This window comes from Vidua macroura, chromosome 31 (genome assembly GCF_024509145.1).
Source record: "Vidua macroura isolate BioBank_ID:100142 chromosome 31, ASM2450914v1, whole genome shotgun sequence".
NCBI classification, from domain to species: domain Eukaryota; kingdom Metazoa; phylum Chordata; class Aves; order Passeriformes; family Viduidae; genus Vidua; species Vidua macroura.
In genome coordinates, this window is record NC_071601.1 from 1,601,333 (window position 1) to 1,619,177 (window position 17,845).

A 17,845-nucleotide genomic window follows, 5' to 3' on the forward strand; every position below is an offset into this window, starting at 1 on the left:
TGGCCTGATTTGTTCTCCTAAATGCCACTGAACTTTCTGCATATTGGGTGTTAATGCTGAGGGATTTTCATCCAAGTGACACGAAATCAAAGGCTTTGCACTGAGGGCATCAGTCACTGCTGCCAGAGGCATTTCACAAAGTGGTTAATGACACAGAAATACCAAATGTCTTTTGCTGAGCTCTTTGAAGAGGTGGCCATTACTTAGATGTGGAATATACGGGATGAAAAAATGTTCATTCAGGATTAATGTTGGTGCCCCTGTAACTGGGGAGTGACACACAAATGCTTTTGCTCTTCAAGCTCACCAGCGTGGCAGGTTGGGCTCTCTTTTGGTCACCTCAGAGAATGTGCAAAGTGACCTCTCAGTGAGCAGAAAATGCCAAAAAAAATTATCAAAGATTCATAGAATCCCTGCAGAATCCTGGAACGGTTTGGGTGGGAAGGGACCCTAAAGGTCACCCAGTTCCACCCCCTGCCATGGGCAGGGACACCTTCCACTATCCCAGGTTGCTCCAAGCCCTGTCCAACCTGGGCTTGGACACTTCCAGGGATCCAGGGGCAGCCACAGCTTCTCTGGGCAACCTGTGCCAGGGCCTCCCCACCCTCACAGGGAACAATTCCTTCCCAATATCCCACCCAAATCTCCACTTCTTAAGTTTGAACCATTCCCCCTTGTCCTGTCCCTCCATGCCTTGTCCCAAGTCCCTCTCCAGCTCTCCTGGAGCCCCTTTAGGCCCTGGAAGGGGCTCTGAGCTCTCCCTGGAGCCTTCTCTTCTCCAGGTGAGCACCCCCAGCTCTCCCAGCCTGGCTCCAGAGCAGAGGGGCTCCAGCCCTTGGAGCATCTCTGTGGCCTCCTCTGGACTCTCTCCAGCAGCTCTCACGGCCTCCTGATGTTGGCCCCAGGGCTGGAGCAGCTCTGCAGGTGGGGTCTCACCTGAGAGGGGCAGAATTCCCCCCTCCTGGGCTGCCCAAAGTGTGGGATCATCGCAGCACTTGGGGGATTTCTGGGATGTGAGTGCACCCACCTGGGGCATGTCCAGCTTTTTATATCCTCATCATCTCCCTGCACAGAGCAGCAGCTCTCAGGAGAAGACAATCAAAGATGCTTTAAAGTGAAAAGCTTTCATGTTCTTCCTCAGTCCGTGTTTTGTCAGCTTGGTTGAAGAAATTCTGCCAGAAATCATCACTGTAAAAGGGTTGTGGATAAATAGATATGTCGAGTTTAGCAGCCGCTGCCTACAAACATTTAATGATAGAATTTGGCTCTGGACCCAGAAATATTTTTCATCCAGCAATGTCTTCCCAGACAGTCCCAACACTTTGTTTTCAGGGTGCCCCATCCCCAAGGAATTTTTCTGCATTTCATCCCACAGGTCTGGTGTGGTGCCCTCTGAGGGGGTTCCTGCCCAGCTGCTTCTTGTCAGCCCCAAAGCTGGGCAAGTGCCGCCCCTCAGAATTGCTTTTTTATCCCTGTTTTTCTGAACTTTGCTTGCAAAGTTTCTGTAGTTTGGAGATCTGTCATCCTTTCAGGAGGAGAATTGATGAGGAGTGATTAAAGCCTAATGGTTTTCTTTCTTTTGCTGTGTGATACCAACTGGATTTTTAGATTTTTGTGGATTTGCAGGCTGTAAGACGAGGTTTTGGAGAGATAAAAAACCCAAACAAACAGTTTACTCTATTTATTTGTTTTAAAGGGAGACAAGGGAATCAAAGGAACTGAGAAATAGCTTTAAATACTTCTCCTTATTCCAATTCTGAGTGCTTATTTCTGGATAATAAGGCTGGACAAATTTCATAAAACCTGAACTTTGCAGGGTTTCTTCAGTGGTTTATTCTGATCCATCTTCTTCCTGGAGCCCCAGGTCCTGACCCAGTGAGGATCTCAAAATGCAAGAACCTGTGCACCCAAAACAGCCAGTTTGCTCTGAACCCCATTCCAGTGGTGAATTTTCATTTAGCAGGTTTAGGAACAAGCCAAAACCCCTCCTCTCCTGCTTCCTTTTATTGAGCTGGAGCTTTAATGTCTTCAAAAAAATTATTTGGGTCCATAGTGACCCTGTTGGGGTTTTGTCCGTTTTTTGTCTTTTTGTTTTCTGCCTTGAAGTACCTTGGTTTTTATGCCTGGCACAAACTCTGTATAAATAAAAGCTGCTCTTCTCTCCCATGTTTATTCCTTTTGAGGGTAAGATCAGTCATATTCCTGCTTTACTGGGCTTAGAAGGGAATCAGAGAAGGTTCCTCACTCTTCAGCTGGAAGGTTTCAGTGCTTTTAACAGTGCTGAGCTCTGGGAATCACTTGTCTGGGAGCTGAGCACTGCCTGTGTGTTTGTACAGAAGGAATCCTTGGGAAAAAAAAAATAAATAAAAGCAGGCAGCTCCCAAATTGTGTAATGTGTCTGTCTTAAGGAGCTCTGCCCCTCAAAGTCTGAACTTGCCCTCGCAGTGCATTATTTAACAGTGCTAAAGAGGTTTTTCTGCCTTTTTCTCCTTTCTCCTTCTCTTGATGCTTCCCTTTCCCGAGGTTCTCCACTGATCTGGTGGCTTCTTCCCCTGCTGTGTGACAGCCCAAGCCAACTGCATAACCTCAGATTTATATCAGGTGTCAGAGTGTGCTGCTCTGGTCTCAGGAGAGGGATTATTTCAAATCTGCAACATAAAAACCTGAATATGGAGCAAGTGAGGGCCATTTATTGTCAGTGCCTGCGTGTCCAGCCCCATGCAGCAGGCAGTGGGAATGTCCTCCTGGAAAAGGGGATGCACAGACCTGGATTCTGCCTTCCTTTTTGTGTTAAAGCCAATAATGCTCAGATCCGAACTGAATTTAGAGACTGGGAAAGGAGAAAGAGTTCTGGAGGTCAAACCACAGATCCTTAAGGCTGGAAAAGGCCTCGAAGATCATCAAGTCCAGCACCACTCCCATGGTCAGGACCAATCCATGTCCTCAAGTGCCACATCCAGGTGGTTTTTGAACACTTCCAGGGCCCCAGGGGCAGCCACAGCTTCTCTGGGCAACCTGTGCCAGGGTCTCCCCACCCTCACAGGGAAGAATTTTATCCTAATATCTAACCTAAATCTTTTTTAGCTTAAAACCCTTCCCCTCTGCCCGTGTAAAAAGCCTCTCTCCCTCTTTTTTGACAAACTCAATTTCAAGTACTGAAAGTTTAGTTTTCCATCCTTTTGTGACAGAGGTTTGCTTAGGATCCCAAAATTTCAAATGCAAGCTTTAACATTTACCAGTTTGCCAATACTTAATCCTTTCACTGAATGATTCTCTTCATTTCCCTCCCCTCCCCAGGCTGTCCCACGAATTATGGTTCAGTCAGCCAGTCTGGAGGCCAGTGCTGCAAGGATAAAACAGGTGAGCACATCCCAGGATGTGAGGATACAATTTTTATATTCACCTGCCAGAGGTGGCCAAAGCTTCAGCTGCTTAAAACCTGTTGCACTTGTGCTGCTGCCTCGCTGTGAGACAGTGAAATTCTGCTGGGTGTTTTTAGGTCCTGGAAAAATCTCCTCTCCTATTCCTGGTTACACTTTGATATTTGAAGGCATTAGCAGATAATTAGCTGAAATTTAGCTGGTTTGCTGTTTTAAAAGGAAAATTTCTAGCCTCTGACAGTGTCTGTAAGCTGGATGTGGCAATTCTAAGTGTGGAGCTTAATTCCCCATTTTGCCATGATATCATGGAAAAACTCTTGCTAAGCTGGAGAGAAAATAGAGCCTGTGATCTCCCACTTTTCAGCAGAATTTCAGTCTCCTGAGCAGCACATCAGCTTCCTCCCACTGTGCTTTTATTGTCTTAGAAAACTGTGTGGTATCCAAAGGGAAAATCCAGAGAAAGAGGAAAGCTCCTGAATCCACATGGACACCACCCTTGCCATAGGAAAGTGAACAATATGTTTTTAATCTGCTGGAATATTTTTTTAAAAAAGCTTTTCTTTTTTTTTTTTTTTTTTTTTTTTTTGTATTGCATTTTACTTAGCAATAGCAAACCTTTGGTTCTGAAATTCTAGTAATCCAGTCAAATCCCTCTTTCTTCAAATGCTGCTTAAGTTTCCAGTGGAAAAGGCATTTTGGGAATAAGCTGAAAATCCTGTCGTTTGGGACTCTCAGCCACTAGATGGGAGAAATCACAAAATTGTGAATAATAAACAACAATGTTCACCTGAGACAGGATTTGTTCAAATCTGCCCTTCTCCAACCTCTTTCCCCTGCTCCCCTTCCTATTAGCACTCTCCCCCCTCCCTCCTTCCCAAAGAGATTTAGAGACATCCTAATCTTTTAGAGTACATGTGCTGGCAAAAGATATTGATCTATCAGATTTAGTAAACTTTACAGCCAAGAAATACATCACTGAAATGGGCTGTTAATCTCACGAGGTGCAGTTAATTTCATCCTCTGGAAGTGCGAGGTGCTGGTGGCTCTGAGGTGGGAATGGCATTTGGAAACGGGGACAGAAATGACAGTTTAGGTGCGGGGGGATGATTTATCCACCCAGAGAGTTGAGCCAAATAACTGTGAGAGACTTATGGGTCACGGCTGGTTCCCATTCCATATAAATCCTGCTGTTCAAACAGCAAATGACCACTCCTGTAATATAAATAATTCTTCAGTAAATATTGGGGAGCGTATTTCTCGGGTTTGACACTTCCCTTATTGATGGAAGGAGTGAGCTGACAATCCTCCCACGCTGGCAGGGCTGACTCGGGATCAGCTTCCATCTTCTGGAGATGGCAGCTACACAGGGATTTAGATAAGCTCAAAGCCTTGGTGCTGGCCAGAGGTCTGGAATCTGTGCTTTTAGCCCAGATATTTTGGGTAACACAGCCCCACGTTTGGTCTCCCTCTGTGTTTCAGATGAACCAAGAGGAAGCAGCAAAGCAGCCGCTGGAAAATGTGGCGCAGATGCCCGAGGCGGACAAGAGTCTGGAGAAGACACCCAAAGTGCCTTTGCAGCAGCCCACAGGGGACACCCAGGCCCAGGACTGCCAGGAGGGACCTCCAAGCCCCCTGAGTGAAGCCTCCAGTGGGTATTTTTCCCACAGTGTCTCCACAGCCACCCTCTCCGAGGCCCTGGCTGGGGGAAGCGATGCTGTGGCTCAGCCGGGAGGTCCAACACCTGCGGGGAGTGATTCCCCTGCTCCTGCAGTGGCTCAGGTCCCTTCTGACGTGCAGGACAGGGCTTTTGAGAGCTCTCTGGCCACAAAGAGGGAGAATCCCCCCACCTTCAGCCTTCCAAGTGCTCCCCCCAGGCCGAGGGACAGCCCCGAAGTGAATGGAAAGTCTTGCACTTCTCCTTGTCCCAGCGAGCAGGGAAACGACGCCTCTGCAGCCACTGATGCAAAACCTTTTCTCTCTACCTCCACTCCAAAGGAGTCAATATCCAAACAATCAGTGGAGTCAGCAGGACAAGCCAGGAAAAAGGAAACTTCCACTGGGGCTTCAGAACTGGGGTGTCCCAAAGCTCATCCCGACCAGCCCAGCGCTGCAGCCTCCCCCTTCAAAATCCAGAAGGTGAAAACATCGGAGCTGAGATCCTTTACCAGCATGCTGGGATCAGATCCCACGAGTTCCCTGGGCACAGAAGAGCAGCAGGAAGGAGAAAAAACCACGTCCAGTGCACGTGGACTAAACCACAACGGGTCGGAGACAGCAGAGGAAAAACTGGAGGTGATTTCTGACTCTGAAGATGCCAACGAAATTCCCGAGTGGCTGAAAGAGGGAGAATATGTCACAGTTGGCACCAATAAGACGGGCACTGTTAGGTACATCGGGCCCACAGACTTCCAGGAAGGAACGTGGGTTGGTGTGGAGCTGGATTTGCCTTCAGGTAAAACATCCCCTGGATCAGGTGGGAAGCAGCTGGCGTGTCCCAGCTGGCAGAGCTCATCCTAAAGCTGCTTTTTCGGGGGTTTATTACCCACTGGGGGGTTATTGCCCATTGCAGGAGGCATTTTGAAAAGGGAAATGTAAAAGGTCTTCCCTGCTGTCATCTTTTTCCAAACTTGCTCTCACTCCCAACCCAAACCATTCTGTGATCCCTGACTGTCCCTTTTCAGTCATTTCTTTGGCTTCTTACACTGGAAGTAGGATTTAGGATTCCTTTTCCATGCAGTTTGGTAAGCAGTAGCTGCAGGAGACAGGCCTTGTGTCCACAGGATTCTCTTCTGGGCTTCTGCTGTGAGGATAAGGGTGTTCAAAGCACAACAGGAGTTGTGGGATTTAGCTCAAAGGGACATTTAGGCTAAATGAGTTGTAAAGTCTCTTAATAGGTATTAAGAGGTAATAGGATTTTATTTTAAAGTAAGCTTTAAAATTGCAAAAGACTATTTCTCTGTGTGTGTGTGTATATATATAGTATAATTTTTTTTAATATGTATATATATACACACATACACACCCCTATATATGTGAGAAGCAGTAGGAAATAATCATCCACTGACCACCCGGAAATATAAATAATTTCAGGTTTCCTTCACCATCTCATTTGTCATCCCTGCCTGACTCTGACCTGTACAGCTGTGGAACTCCCAGAATTTAGGGTTTCCAGGATTTTTTTGGAACCCAGGGTGCAGTTCGTGGGGAGGCTGCTGCTGTTGCTGTGCTGTTGGTGGGGAATGGATGGGGTGTCTCCAGCACAAGAGGAGAGGAAGATGATGGCTGGGATTGATCCCTGCTCAAGTCCAGGCTTCCAAACCCTTTTCCTCTCCAGGCAGGACGGGGGGAAGTCAGGGAGTGCCAGTGGAAAATCTGGGAGAGGTGCAGTGACAGTGAGAAAATCTGGGTTACCCAGGGCATGAAAAACTCCTTATTCCAATCCTTTCAGCCAGGATTCCCAGGCTGGGTGGTGAATCAGCACATCCCAGGAGCCCACGCTCCTCCCTGCTGCACATTTGGGGTTGGAGCAGTTTATCCAGCAGAACACTGTCCAGGATCCGGATGTGTGCCCAAATCTCCCTGTGTCCCCCCCCATGTCCTCATCAGAGCTGAACTGGGCAGTGACTTCCCAGCTGCTTTCAGAAAACTCTCTGGAGTTTTCCATCCTGGAAAGCAAACTGGAGTTCTGGAATCCTTTTGCAAGCTGTAGTAGTTCCTCAGTCCTGGATTTGTGCCTCATTTAAAAAAAAAAAAATATATATCTATATATATATTTACAGATTCATTTCAATTTTAGAAGGTCACCTTTCCCTGTCAGGCTGCTCCAGTGTTGATTCTGTAACATCCCAGTAAGCAGCAGCTTCCATGGAAAAGTCAGGAGATTTTTGGCCTGATGAGGACTCAGCTGCTGATGTTGCTGGATTTTTTTTTTTTTTCACCCTCTTCTGTTTCCACAAGGAATAAGACCCTGATTTGTTGGAGCATATCTGGCTCCTGGCACATCTGGAGCTTCACTTGGAGAAGGTGGTCACAGAGTGGTGTCTTTGTCACACTGCAAACAGGGACAGAACTGCAGGGACATGGAAATCCAAATCCTGGCCACACGAGGGTACACTGGACCCAACGTGCTGATGGTGGAAGGGAGAAGGAAACACCCCAAAAGCCAAAGGCGTGACTTTATGTCATTTAAAGAGCTGTTGGATCTTCCCACCTTCCCTTTATGGATGGGAGCAGTTCAATCCCTGAACAGTTTTCCTGAGAATTTTAAATGATCTAAAATGAGAAATAGAAAGATCTCAATAGCACCAGCATAGAGAAATTATCCTTCCTGTTCTGTGGAGGGTTTACAACACGGCAGGAGTGACAATCCTCAACTTCAAACATCAGCTCAGAAAGCCAAAAGCTCTTCTAAATGTCCATTTTTGCTTCCTTCCTGGTACTTTGGTAATGGAAGCAATTATTTACTACTTTTGGAGAAATTATAGAGCAAGTGGGAAGGAAGGACAAGGTAGAGTGTCCCATTCAGAGTCACTCTCCATGCAGTGGCCTTGCTGGGGTTCAGCAGGGAAGTTTTTCTCCCTCTCAGCGCTTTCTCCTTGCCTCCTTCTCTGGGTGTAGTAGCACCAATTTGCACGGAATAAAACCCAGTTTGTAGGAAAAAATCCTTCCCTGTGAGGGTGGCACAGGTTACCCAGAGAAGCTGTGGCTGCCCCTGGATCCCTGGAAGTGTCCAAGGCCAGGCTGGATGGGTTTTGGAGCAACCTGAGACAGGGGAAGGTGCTGGGGTTGGAACGGGGCGGGATTTAACGTCCCTCCCATCCCAAACCGGTCTGTGACTCCCTGGTTCTCTTGTCGCAGGCAAGAACGACGGCTCCATCGGGGGGAAGCAGTATTTCAGGTGTAACCCAGGCTATGGATTGCTGGTGAAGCCGGGCAGGGTCAGGAGGGCCACGGGCCCGGCGCGGCGCCGCAGCACCGGCCTGAGGCTGCAGGGAGCGGCCGGCGCCGAGAACCGGAGGAGCGGGAACTTCTCTGGGTCAGCCTCCAACCTGGCCTCCCTCACAGCCCTGGCCAAGTCGGAAGGAGGATCCACGCTGAGACTGGAGAAGAGCCAGAAAAACGCGGAGAACAGGAAATCCTGGGCAAACTGAGAGATAGATCCCAGCCCAGCAAACGCCTTGGGACGTGGCTGGGGGAGCCGGTGGCTTCGGGAAGCGAAACCAACCGTCCCAACTTCCAGTTGGTGGCAAACACTAATGAAGGGTTTGTTCTCTCTGCTCTGGGTGATTGACATGATAATTCTTTGCCTCGACGTGGTGCTGGATCCTTCGTTTCCTGTCCCAAGTCCTGACGCCTCCGGGGGCAACCGACGGCAGCCGGGGCCAGCGCACGGCGCTGGGTGGGTGTAATGAGCTCCTTCTCTTCCTCCTTTCAGAGGGAAATTGGTCAAACCACAGATTCCCAACAGCCACAAAATCCTCCCCAGGCACCAGTGCTTCCCTGGAAGTGCAGGGCAGTTCCTGAAGAACCTCCCCACAGTAACAGCTCTGTTGTAATTCCGTAAGAGCTGTGTCAGTATCGTGTAATCCGCCGTGAAAGGGCAAGGTGGGAATGATTCCAGATGGGCAGAAAAGTGAAAGTAGAACTTTGTTTGGAGATAAAGAACCCCTAAAGTCCCTTTATTTAAAGAAGCAGCAGCCCTTGGGTTATGTGGCTGGGACTAGTGCCTGTTTGGATCACTGCCCCGTTACCCACTCTCCTGTGGAAAGCAGTGTGGTCTTCCCCGCTGGTTTGTTGGGAATGGGAGAAAGCCCGTGGCCAGCTCTGTCCTATTTTTGATTTTTGAACCATTTAATGTTTGCTCTCACCATGACAGGATCCCCTCTCTCACTTGCCCCAGAGTGGCAGAACCTTCTCCTTGATTCCTCCCTGTGAGCCAAGAGAATTTTTGCAGAGGTGTCAGCACTGAAGTGCTTCCCTGTTCCCACCCAGCCTTTGGAGACACTCGGAATTTTGCCAAGCAGGGTGTCTCTGTCCTCGTAACAGGATCAATCCAGTCTATTTATTTTTATTTATTCTTTTAAAACATGAAATGTTTGCGCTTTACAATCATCCCCCGCCCGGCGCTGCACAGAGGAGCTCTCCCAGCACCATCCTGAGTGCCGATCCAAAGAGGAGGTGCCTCTGTCGCCCCCAGAACCAGCCTCTCTCTTGGAAAGGGGGAGATTTGGGCTGGCTTTTATAAAACTTGATTTTATTTGTGGCTGGTTTTTAGCTGCCTGTGGCACAGGGGACGTATCCCTGTCCACGTGTCCATGCACAGATCGGCTGACGCTTGTTTTCCTATCAAATCCTGAAAAGCCACAGATTTTTCTATCCTGAGCTGTTTATATCGTGTTTAGTCATCACAGGGGGATTGGACAGCCTGAGCAATAGATGTTTTAGCTACATGGGGACTATTTAGGATGCTAAATTAATGATTAAACTTTAATATCTCTCCAGTTGCTGCCCGTGGGTATCCAAGTGCCTTAAACATCTGGTTCCGAGGTCCAAGGGAAAGCTCCATTGGTATCAAAGGAGATAGGGATGCTTAGTGAAGGAGATAATTATGCTGATTTACTGTAATTAATATCATTTATGCAGAAGGAATAAAATTAAAATAGAAACTAATCTGTAGCAGAAATAAGCGGGCTGGGTTCTGATGCAGCCTGCGTAGAACTGCCAGGGGTTGTGTGTATCCTTCCAGCTTGGTGTAAGTAGTTTCAGTGTTTCCTAAATTTTCCTCAAGAAATCTTAATATAAAATGTACAGAGCAGCTTTTTAAAGATATTTTTAGTGTACAGTTTCCCCTCTTTTTCCCTTTGCACGAAGCTCCTGTCCATCCAAGCCACGATGGGGGAGGAATTTGGTAGTAAAGAATTCTGATGCTGAAATCTTGGGTTTTAAAATTAAAACTGGTTTTATGAACACAACCCGTACAGTGAAACTCTTCGTTTTAGGGTCTGAGGAGTCTTGCCAATGAAAGACCACCCACTAATTAATTTGATGCCTCTTACACTTACAGTTAGCCTTGTTGGCTCTCTGAACTCCACCCTGACCGTGTTTTTAATTGCACTTTGTTCTGATGTGCTGCCGGAAGAAGCTGATGTGAAGCAGCCCCTCCCCAGAGTTGTGTGTTTTTAGTCTCAGCATTTCAGATACTTGGTTTTAGGGATGTTTTTAAAACTCCTCCATGTTTGCTCGGTGGCCCCTTTGGGGGAGATGTGAAGGGAGGAACCTCCAAGTCCTTTTGAAGCCTCTTTTCTTGTGCTGCTGCCTGGGAGCCCAGGATTTCCCCAGGGCCCATGGAAAGGTGTCCAGGCTGCAGGAGAGAAGGGGAGGAGCAGAAGGAGCTGGGTGGGTGGTTCCCTGTTTCTGCTGCTGGTTATAAACTCCTCTGGCCTGTTTGGGCTCCAGCCCTGGCCGTGGTTTGGTGTTTGCCCACCTGGGACACATGGCCGGAGGCTGATCCGACTGCTCCAGGCAGAATTCCCTCTCCTCCCACCCTCAGTTGTGTTGCAGAACCACGGAGAGGGGTGTGAAGGGTGCTTTGAGCAGCCCACACCTGCTGGGATAAGTATGGGATGTCCCTCCTCTGGGATAACAGGTCCTGGAAGGAAATCTGTTCAGTAGGGCTGAGGTGATTCCAGGAAGAGCACGAGGAGCCCGCGGTGCCTTCGTGGACGGAGGACCTTGCTCAGAGCTCTCTTGGTTTCACCATTTCCTCTGACTTTGGAAACAAAACCTCTCCTCAAATTGTACCCCAAAATCACCCTGATGCAGCACAAGGTCCAGAAAGCCAAAAACATCCAATTTGGCCGTGAGGGTGTCCCTGGAGGATTCCCTGACTCTCTCCTGCTCCCTCACAGCTTTCCTGGGCCCTGAGGTGTTTTCTAAGGGCGCTTTTCAAATTTTTGGCACAGTGAGTGCACGTTCCTCTACTCAAAGCCATCTGTTACTTTGCCCCATTTAAGCAAACCAGAAAAGAGCTAACCAGAAATGAGGTAAAAGTCATCATGGAGGTAATAATATCTATTTTTTACTGATAATAATAGAAAAGCTCTACTCTCAGCCTAAAGGAGGAGGTGCTCTTAACTGGAACCGCCCAGCACTGAGGCTGGTCTGTGAATCGCTATGCAGATTTTTCCAAGATTTTCATGCACTTTATACAGGGAGGAAGAATATGTAATGCAGGAGAGTGTCATTTGTATCGAGTGTCTCATCTCCTCTGGTGTCTCTTGGGGGTTCAGTGCTGCTGGCTGTATCCCTGATTTGGGGGTGGGTCTCAGATTCTTGGAAAATGGTGTTGGTGGCTTGGAAAGGCTCCGTCCCCCACTGCATTTGCAAGGCTGAGGGTCCCTCCTCGCCATGGGCTGTCTGTGGTACCAAGCCAGCCAAGAGGAGGCTGCTCAGAGGGACTTTTTGGGGTTTTCTCAAGCCAAGCCATGCCTTTTTCCTGTGTTAGGTTCAGCTCTTGAGTTGTTTTGATCTCCATGTCCGAAATCAAGCCTGTTCACCCTGAGGTTTTGGCCCTTTGCTGTTCCATGATGTTGTTGAGTTGAGGAAAACGAACAGAAGCAAATTCTGTGTGGTGACACCGCCCAGGTCCTTGAACAGAGGGGTTTGTCCATGGTTTGGGGTGGAATGTTCGACACCCCCGTGCTCTCCTACAAAGGCAGAACCCCCTCATTCCTCCCCACAGTGGTGGAACCCCACCTGAGCAAGGCCTGGGGGTTGTCCAGCCCTGTCCATGGTGGTGTTCCCATTGTCCCACCGCCAGTTCCTCGGTTCTTTGCACAACATTTCGTTTTCCCAGTGCCTTATCCCGGGGCCAGCAGCCGAGGGCTGGGCGGCCTTGGGGTGCCTGGATTTTAGGGAATGAGGCGGTGAGGAATGGTGTGGGCTGGTCACACTTCACAACACCTCGAGTGGGGTCACGATCAAGTGTCTTGTTCCTCCATCTCCCGTCTCCATCTTTGGTTTCTGCCCTCTCCACCGTTCCCAAACCGCGATCCCGTTGGGTTCCCTGGGAGCCAGTCCCAGCTCGTGTGGCCCTGCCAGGGTCAGACTCTGCAGGGGCTCCGCGTACTTTAAAATGAGCTGAAATCCAAAGAGACTTTGTAATGAGCTGTAAAGTTTTTAATTATTTCTGTACCATACTAAATGACTGTAATATTGTATCATACGTGCGATGCCGCCTGCAGGACCTGAATAAACGTCTTCTTTAGAGCTGTGATTGCTGTGCTTTGTTGTTCCAGTTAGTGGCACCAAAATGTTTAGCATGGGAATAATTTAGGTTGGAAAACCTTCCAAAACTTATTCCAGTGGTTCCCTGGTGCTGCCAAAGCCACCACTGACCCATGTCCCCAAGTGCCACATCCACATGGCTTTTAAATCCCTCCGGGGATGGTGATTTCAGAATTCCCAGGGCAGCTGTGGCAGTGCCTGACTACCCTTTTGAGGAAGATTTTTATCCCTAATATCCACAGTGGAATGAGGATCCCAAGGACTTTTCTGCCTTGCTCCAGGCTGGTCTCTAGGGAGGTCAGTGCCTCAGGGAACCTCCACAACCAACCCTGCCAAGGCCTTGGTGTGATGAGAACCCCACTCAACATTTCATGATGTCCTTGAAACCCCCTGCCTGGGCCACATAATTTCCTTTCTCTTTGGCACCATTTCTCTCCCAAATGCAGCTTCATGTTGGAAACAACAGGCAGGGTTTGACTGGGATTATTTTGTGTAGTTTTTCAGTTTATCTTGGCTTTTTTCTAAAGCAACAAACACTGTGTTGATTCCCCCCCATCCCCACTGAAACTCAGCAAGCAAAGGATATTTTTATCAGCAGTGTCTTGCAATCAGCACACAAAAACAGCTTTTTTTTCTTTAAAGCCACTTCCCTTTTATGTTTTACCTTCTGAAAGAAAAAAAAAACCCTCTTTGGCTGAAACACAGGAGCTGTTTGAAGAGGCATCACTTTGTTCAAACCTCGCTCTTCCCGGAAGGTGGCTGTGGCACCTTTTCCGTGCTGCCGCGTTCTGTTCTGCAGCCAAAGCTGCCTTGAAAAGGCTCCGATCAAAAAGAGCAGGAAAATAATTTTTAAAAACCTCCAAAACTAACAAAGAACACCTCTTTCCCCGTTTTACTTCAAATTAACGCCACTTCCATCAGCCTCACTTGGCTTCAAACACTTTGCCATGGGAGGCAGCAGCCCCCGGGGTTCACCCTGCGTGGAGAGAGGAGCTGCCCTGCTACAAGCTGGGCACATTTCCAAGGGGGTTTCGCTCACTTTTGGACACCAACCTGTGAGAAATTATTGGTTTTCCCCTGATCAATCTGGTTTCCCACCAAAGCAGGCACAAGGGGCTGGAAGTGCAGCTTCTTTGCAAAGCACAGACCTCTAATGTGGATTTATTCCTCTTGTGTTTTTTAAAACATCTCCAAATGGAGCTTTTCTGTATTCCTGGTTTTCAGCTGTGAAGGAGGGAGTGGGCTTCATCCAGCATCCCAGGTGTTGCAACAGACACCCCTAGAAGTGTTTTTCCCATCCCTGGAAGTGTCCAAGGCCAGATTGGATGGAACTTGGAGCAGCCTGGGATAGTGGAAGTTGTCCCTGCCCATGGCAAGGGGTGGGACTTTGAGGTCCCTTCCATCCCAAACCATTCTGGGATTCCATGATCCCCAGCCTCCTCCCTCCAGAAAATTCCCTCTGCAAACACAGCAGCTCTGGCAGCTGATGATGGGGAGCATTAAGATAAATTTTTGTCCCCCTCTTTGATGTCTGAGAGGCACAAGGAGCAGTCTGAAAGGTGTTCCCACCCCTGAAGTTCATTATTCATCATCTGCACCCCTCCAGAGCTGCCTTCCTCCCTGTTTTGGGGTGTCCATCCTGAGCAAACCCCCCAACCACAGCTGCACATCCTGATTTTAACCAGGATGGCAGGACCCAAGCATAATTTCACTGAATAAATCAATTCCTGTGACTTTGTGTCTTCTCTGCCACCCGGCTCAGCTGCCACACCACCTGCAGGAATTTCTCCCCATGCTGAGGAAGCTTTTCCCCACCCTCCCACCCCATAAACCCTCTCTGAGAACCCCCCAGGCTGATCAGCCCAGCCAGGCCAGGACCAAAGGGCAGCCACAGCCCCCTCCTGCCTTGGGGGGCAAAATTCTCAAAATCACCCCTGTACTCAATAACATCTTCTGGTTTTATCACCCAGTGGCCCCAAGGTCTGCTCCCTCCAGACCTTCAGCTGCTGGAGCAGGAGACTTTTATGGTTGGGATGGGACTCACAGGGCCCTTCCTGAGGTTCTGGGGGCCTGGTGGGGGAGGTTCCCAGAGGGAAGGGCAGCATCCCCAAGGACACAACACCTTTGTATGACCAGCCCTTGTACCTGTGACAAACACAACCCCAGCCAAAGGAGGGAAAACTCCACTCTCAACATCTCCTTTGAGTGCAAAGAGCCTCAAAAGGTCTCTGGAATCAGCCCATGGCTCACATTCTAAGAAATTCCACTGCTTCAAATACACCATCATTGTGCCCACCACCTTCATCCCTTCCAGAGGGGGAGTGCACATAGAATTAATTTTTCCCCAAACAAATCCAAATGTTCTACATCCGCTTTCTTCTCAGGACACATTTTTGGTCTCAGACAAGCCCTGCACAAAAAGGACGACAGAAGAAAAGGGTCAGTGTTGAGTTATACGTTTTTATTTTCTAATAGGTACAATACTAAAATAAACACAAATTAAAAAAAAGTTTTATTAAAACAAAACTGTACAAAAAAGCAGTTATACTACATTTTAATTACAGAACAGTCTACTGTCCAAAAGGCACTAATCCAGAATAGGAGATACAATGATACAGGACTCATTTGAACTATTTTAATCAATACAATAGAGCACTTGTTTCTCTGTCCATTCACATACAGAAACAAGGACTTTTGCTACAGTCATTACACATTGTTATAAATATGAGCCCTACGTAGAAAGGTGCAGTATCGCTCTCCCCCAGCCACGGGTCGGCTCTGACAAAGACAGGGATTAAATTTTAAAATAAAAAAGGGCACAAGGGGAGAGGTTGATGGTTCATTTTCACAGCAGCTGCTGCCAGGGGAAGGTGTGATGGACATTGACCCTCACCTGCATTTGGGATGGAGGCTGGACCAGTTTCCTCAAGGGGCTGTGGTGGAACTGAAGGTGAACTTCCATCATCTCCTGCCCCAAGCTTCCCATCAGTTACTCCACTACATCCTGTTCTATCCAGTCTCCTTTGGCCCCCTGTTTCCCTGGACAGTTCTCTATGATGGATAAATAATGATTCCCAAGCACACCAAGGGTTCCCAGGTTCCCTACACTGTTCCTTTTCTCCTGGCAGAGAGCCATCAGCACCTTGCAGATAAAGGCAGTGACTGGGAGAAGAGTTTGGAATGTTCTCAACACTCAGTGCCTTCACCGCAAGGGCATCTGGCATGAACAGATGGAGCCCTCTCAAGGCTGCTCCAACCTTCCCAAAGCAAAGAGCCAAAGTGCCCCAAAGCCACCAGGAGTGCAGGGCTGGATGTTCCTGAGGGGCACAGGGAGAGTTACAACCCATCACTTCCCCAGCCTTCCTTCCTGACAGCCAAGCCCCCCAAGAGCAGCCAGCATGGGGAACAGGAGGTGGTTCCTCCATCCCCTGTGGGGTGTGACTGAGGTTCACCCCTGGGACCATCCCGGCACTTTCTTCTCCACAAGCAACTTCCCACCACGAGGATCTGCTCATCCTCCCTCCCAACCTATCCAACCCAATTTTTTCCCCCAAAATGTCAGGCTGAGGAGCAGCAGCAGACCACGGAAACATGTTTAGGGAACAACTACGTGCAAGCAGAACACAAATATTCAACTTCACCACGAGGAGCAGCGACGCAGCGCGCCGGGAAATGAAACATCTCGTCTTTCAGCTGAACGAGCAGCCCTAAAGATCAAGATCAGGATCTGAAGGGGATGATGATGATGATGAGGATGATGATGATGATGAGGGGCATCACCTGACTCGTTCCCTGTGGAGGAAGGAGGTTGGACGCGCGGCAGGAGAGGGATACTGCACCTTTGGAACAGTGTCATACACATAAGACAAAGACAGGCATCTGGATGTTAACAAAAATAAGTAACAAAGAAATATGATTAAACAAAATCTCTTCTCACATCATCCTATACTACATCCTCCTTCTGCTTAGCAGAAAATTGTACGTACACAAAAATACAAATACACAATTTTGTAGAACAGTCTGATTTTAATATATTTATATATATTTATATTTATATGAGTGGCAGGTTAGTTCATTATATAGAGCTTTTTGCACTTTTGGCTCATATGCAACAAGGCTTTATAAATTCAGCTTTAGCTTTCATTCAGGTTTTATAGCTTCTTGAACATTTGTTTTCACATTTAAAGCAGCATCCAATTTGCAAGAGGAGTTGGTGGTGGCTACAGCAAGGATCAGGTCAAGAGGTTATTTGGGGGCTGGGGGGGGGAGGAGAATATACATTCCAGTGTGTGTGTGTGAGTGTGAGTGTGAGTGTGCGCTAGTGCTCATGGAAAACTGACCAGAGGGTGACCACACCACTCCAGGATCCCATGGTTACCTCTTGAGGTAGGCAGGACACCTACAGCAGATGAGACACAGGGCCCAGCTGGGGCAAACCAGCAGCGGGGTGGGAGAGGCCAACGGAGCAACAGACAGGGCAGGGATGGGACACGGCTCGTCTTGGGTGTCACTGATGTATCTGGTGACAGTGAAGTGACAGGAGGCAGCTGGAGCCATCCCAGCACAGCCCAGACAGGAGATGCATGGCTGGCACCCGCCCCCGGGTCGAGGCCACGGTGGGACAAAGTCGAGACACACAGAATTTGGATGTGAGGAACCTCCCCGGCCTTCGCTGGGGTTTTGCTGTTTCCGTGTGGCTCTGAGGCTGTTCCACCGTGCCCTCACTCGTGGGTTTGCAACGCTCAACTACAGCAGCCATCTGCTGTCACCAACATCCACTGCCAGTGACAATCACTTGTCACTTTGTCACACTTCCAAAAGGCATCTCAGAGCAGGGCCAAGGTCCATGTGTGCGACAGGCTCCACGAACAGTGGATTTCCATCAGGAAATGTCCTGATTTCCACCAGGACCTCAGCAATGGATTCCCACAGGATCACTGCTTCTATCAACACCCATCCACTCCTCAGAGGCTGAGATTCTGCCCTCTGCAGAGATGTCCTCACAGCTTTCCTTGCCAACAGTCCTTTCCCAGGCCTTCCCACCCCAGATGTTGTCAGAGTGAAAACATTTTGTTGCCAATGAAAAATAAAACATCTACACACGGACTGCTTTCATTTTCTGAACCCTTAAGTGGTACTAAAACTCCTTCATAGTGTTTGTTACCTCCTCTCACTGTGGT

General features: G+C 48.5%; 1 protein-coding gene across 2 annotated transcripts in view; it reads left to right on the top strand.

The window, feature by feature from the left end:
• KIF13B (kinesin family member 13B) overlaps positions 1 to 12,647 on the top strand; it is a 120,333-nt gene extending 107,686 nt beyond the window's left edge. For both annotated transcript variants that reach the window (XM_054001636.1, XM_054001637.1), the window contains exons 38-40: positions 3,298 to 3,360; positions 4,860 to 5,832; positions 8,238 to 12,647. In XM_054001636.1, the coding sequence (XP_053857611.1) occupies positions 3,298 to 3,360; positions 4,860 to 5,832; positions 8,238 to 8,530 (1,329 nt within the window). In that variant the 3' untranslated portion in view covers positions 8,531 to 12,647. The remainder of the gene's footprint in view (positions 1 to 3,297; positions 3,361 to 4,859; positions 5,833 to 8,237) is intronic.
• Positions 12,648 to 17,845: the final 5,198 nt, after the last annotated feature.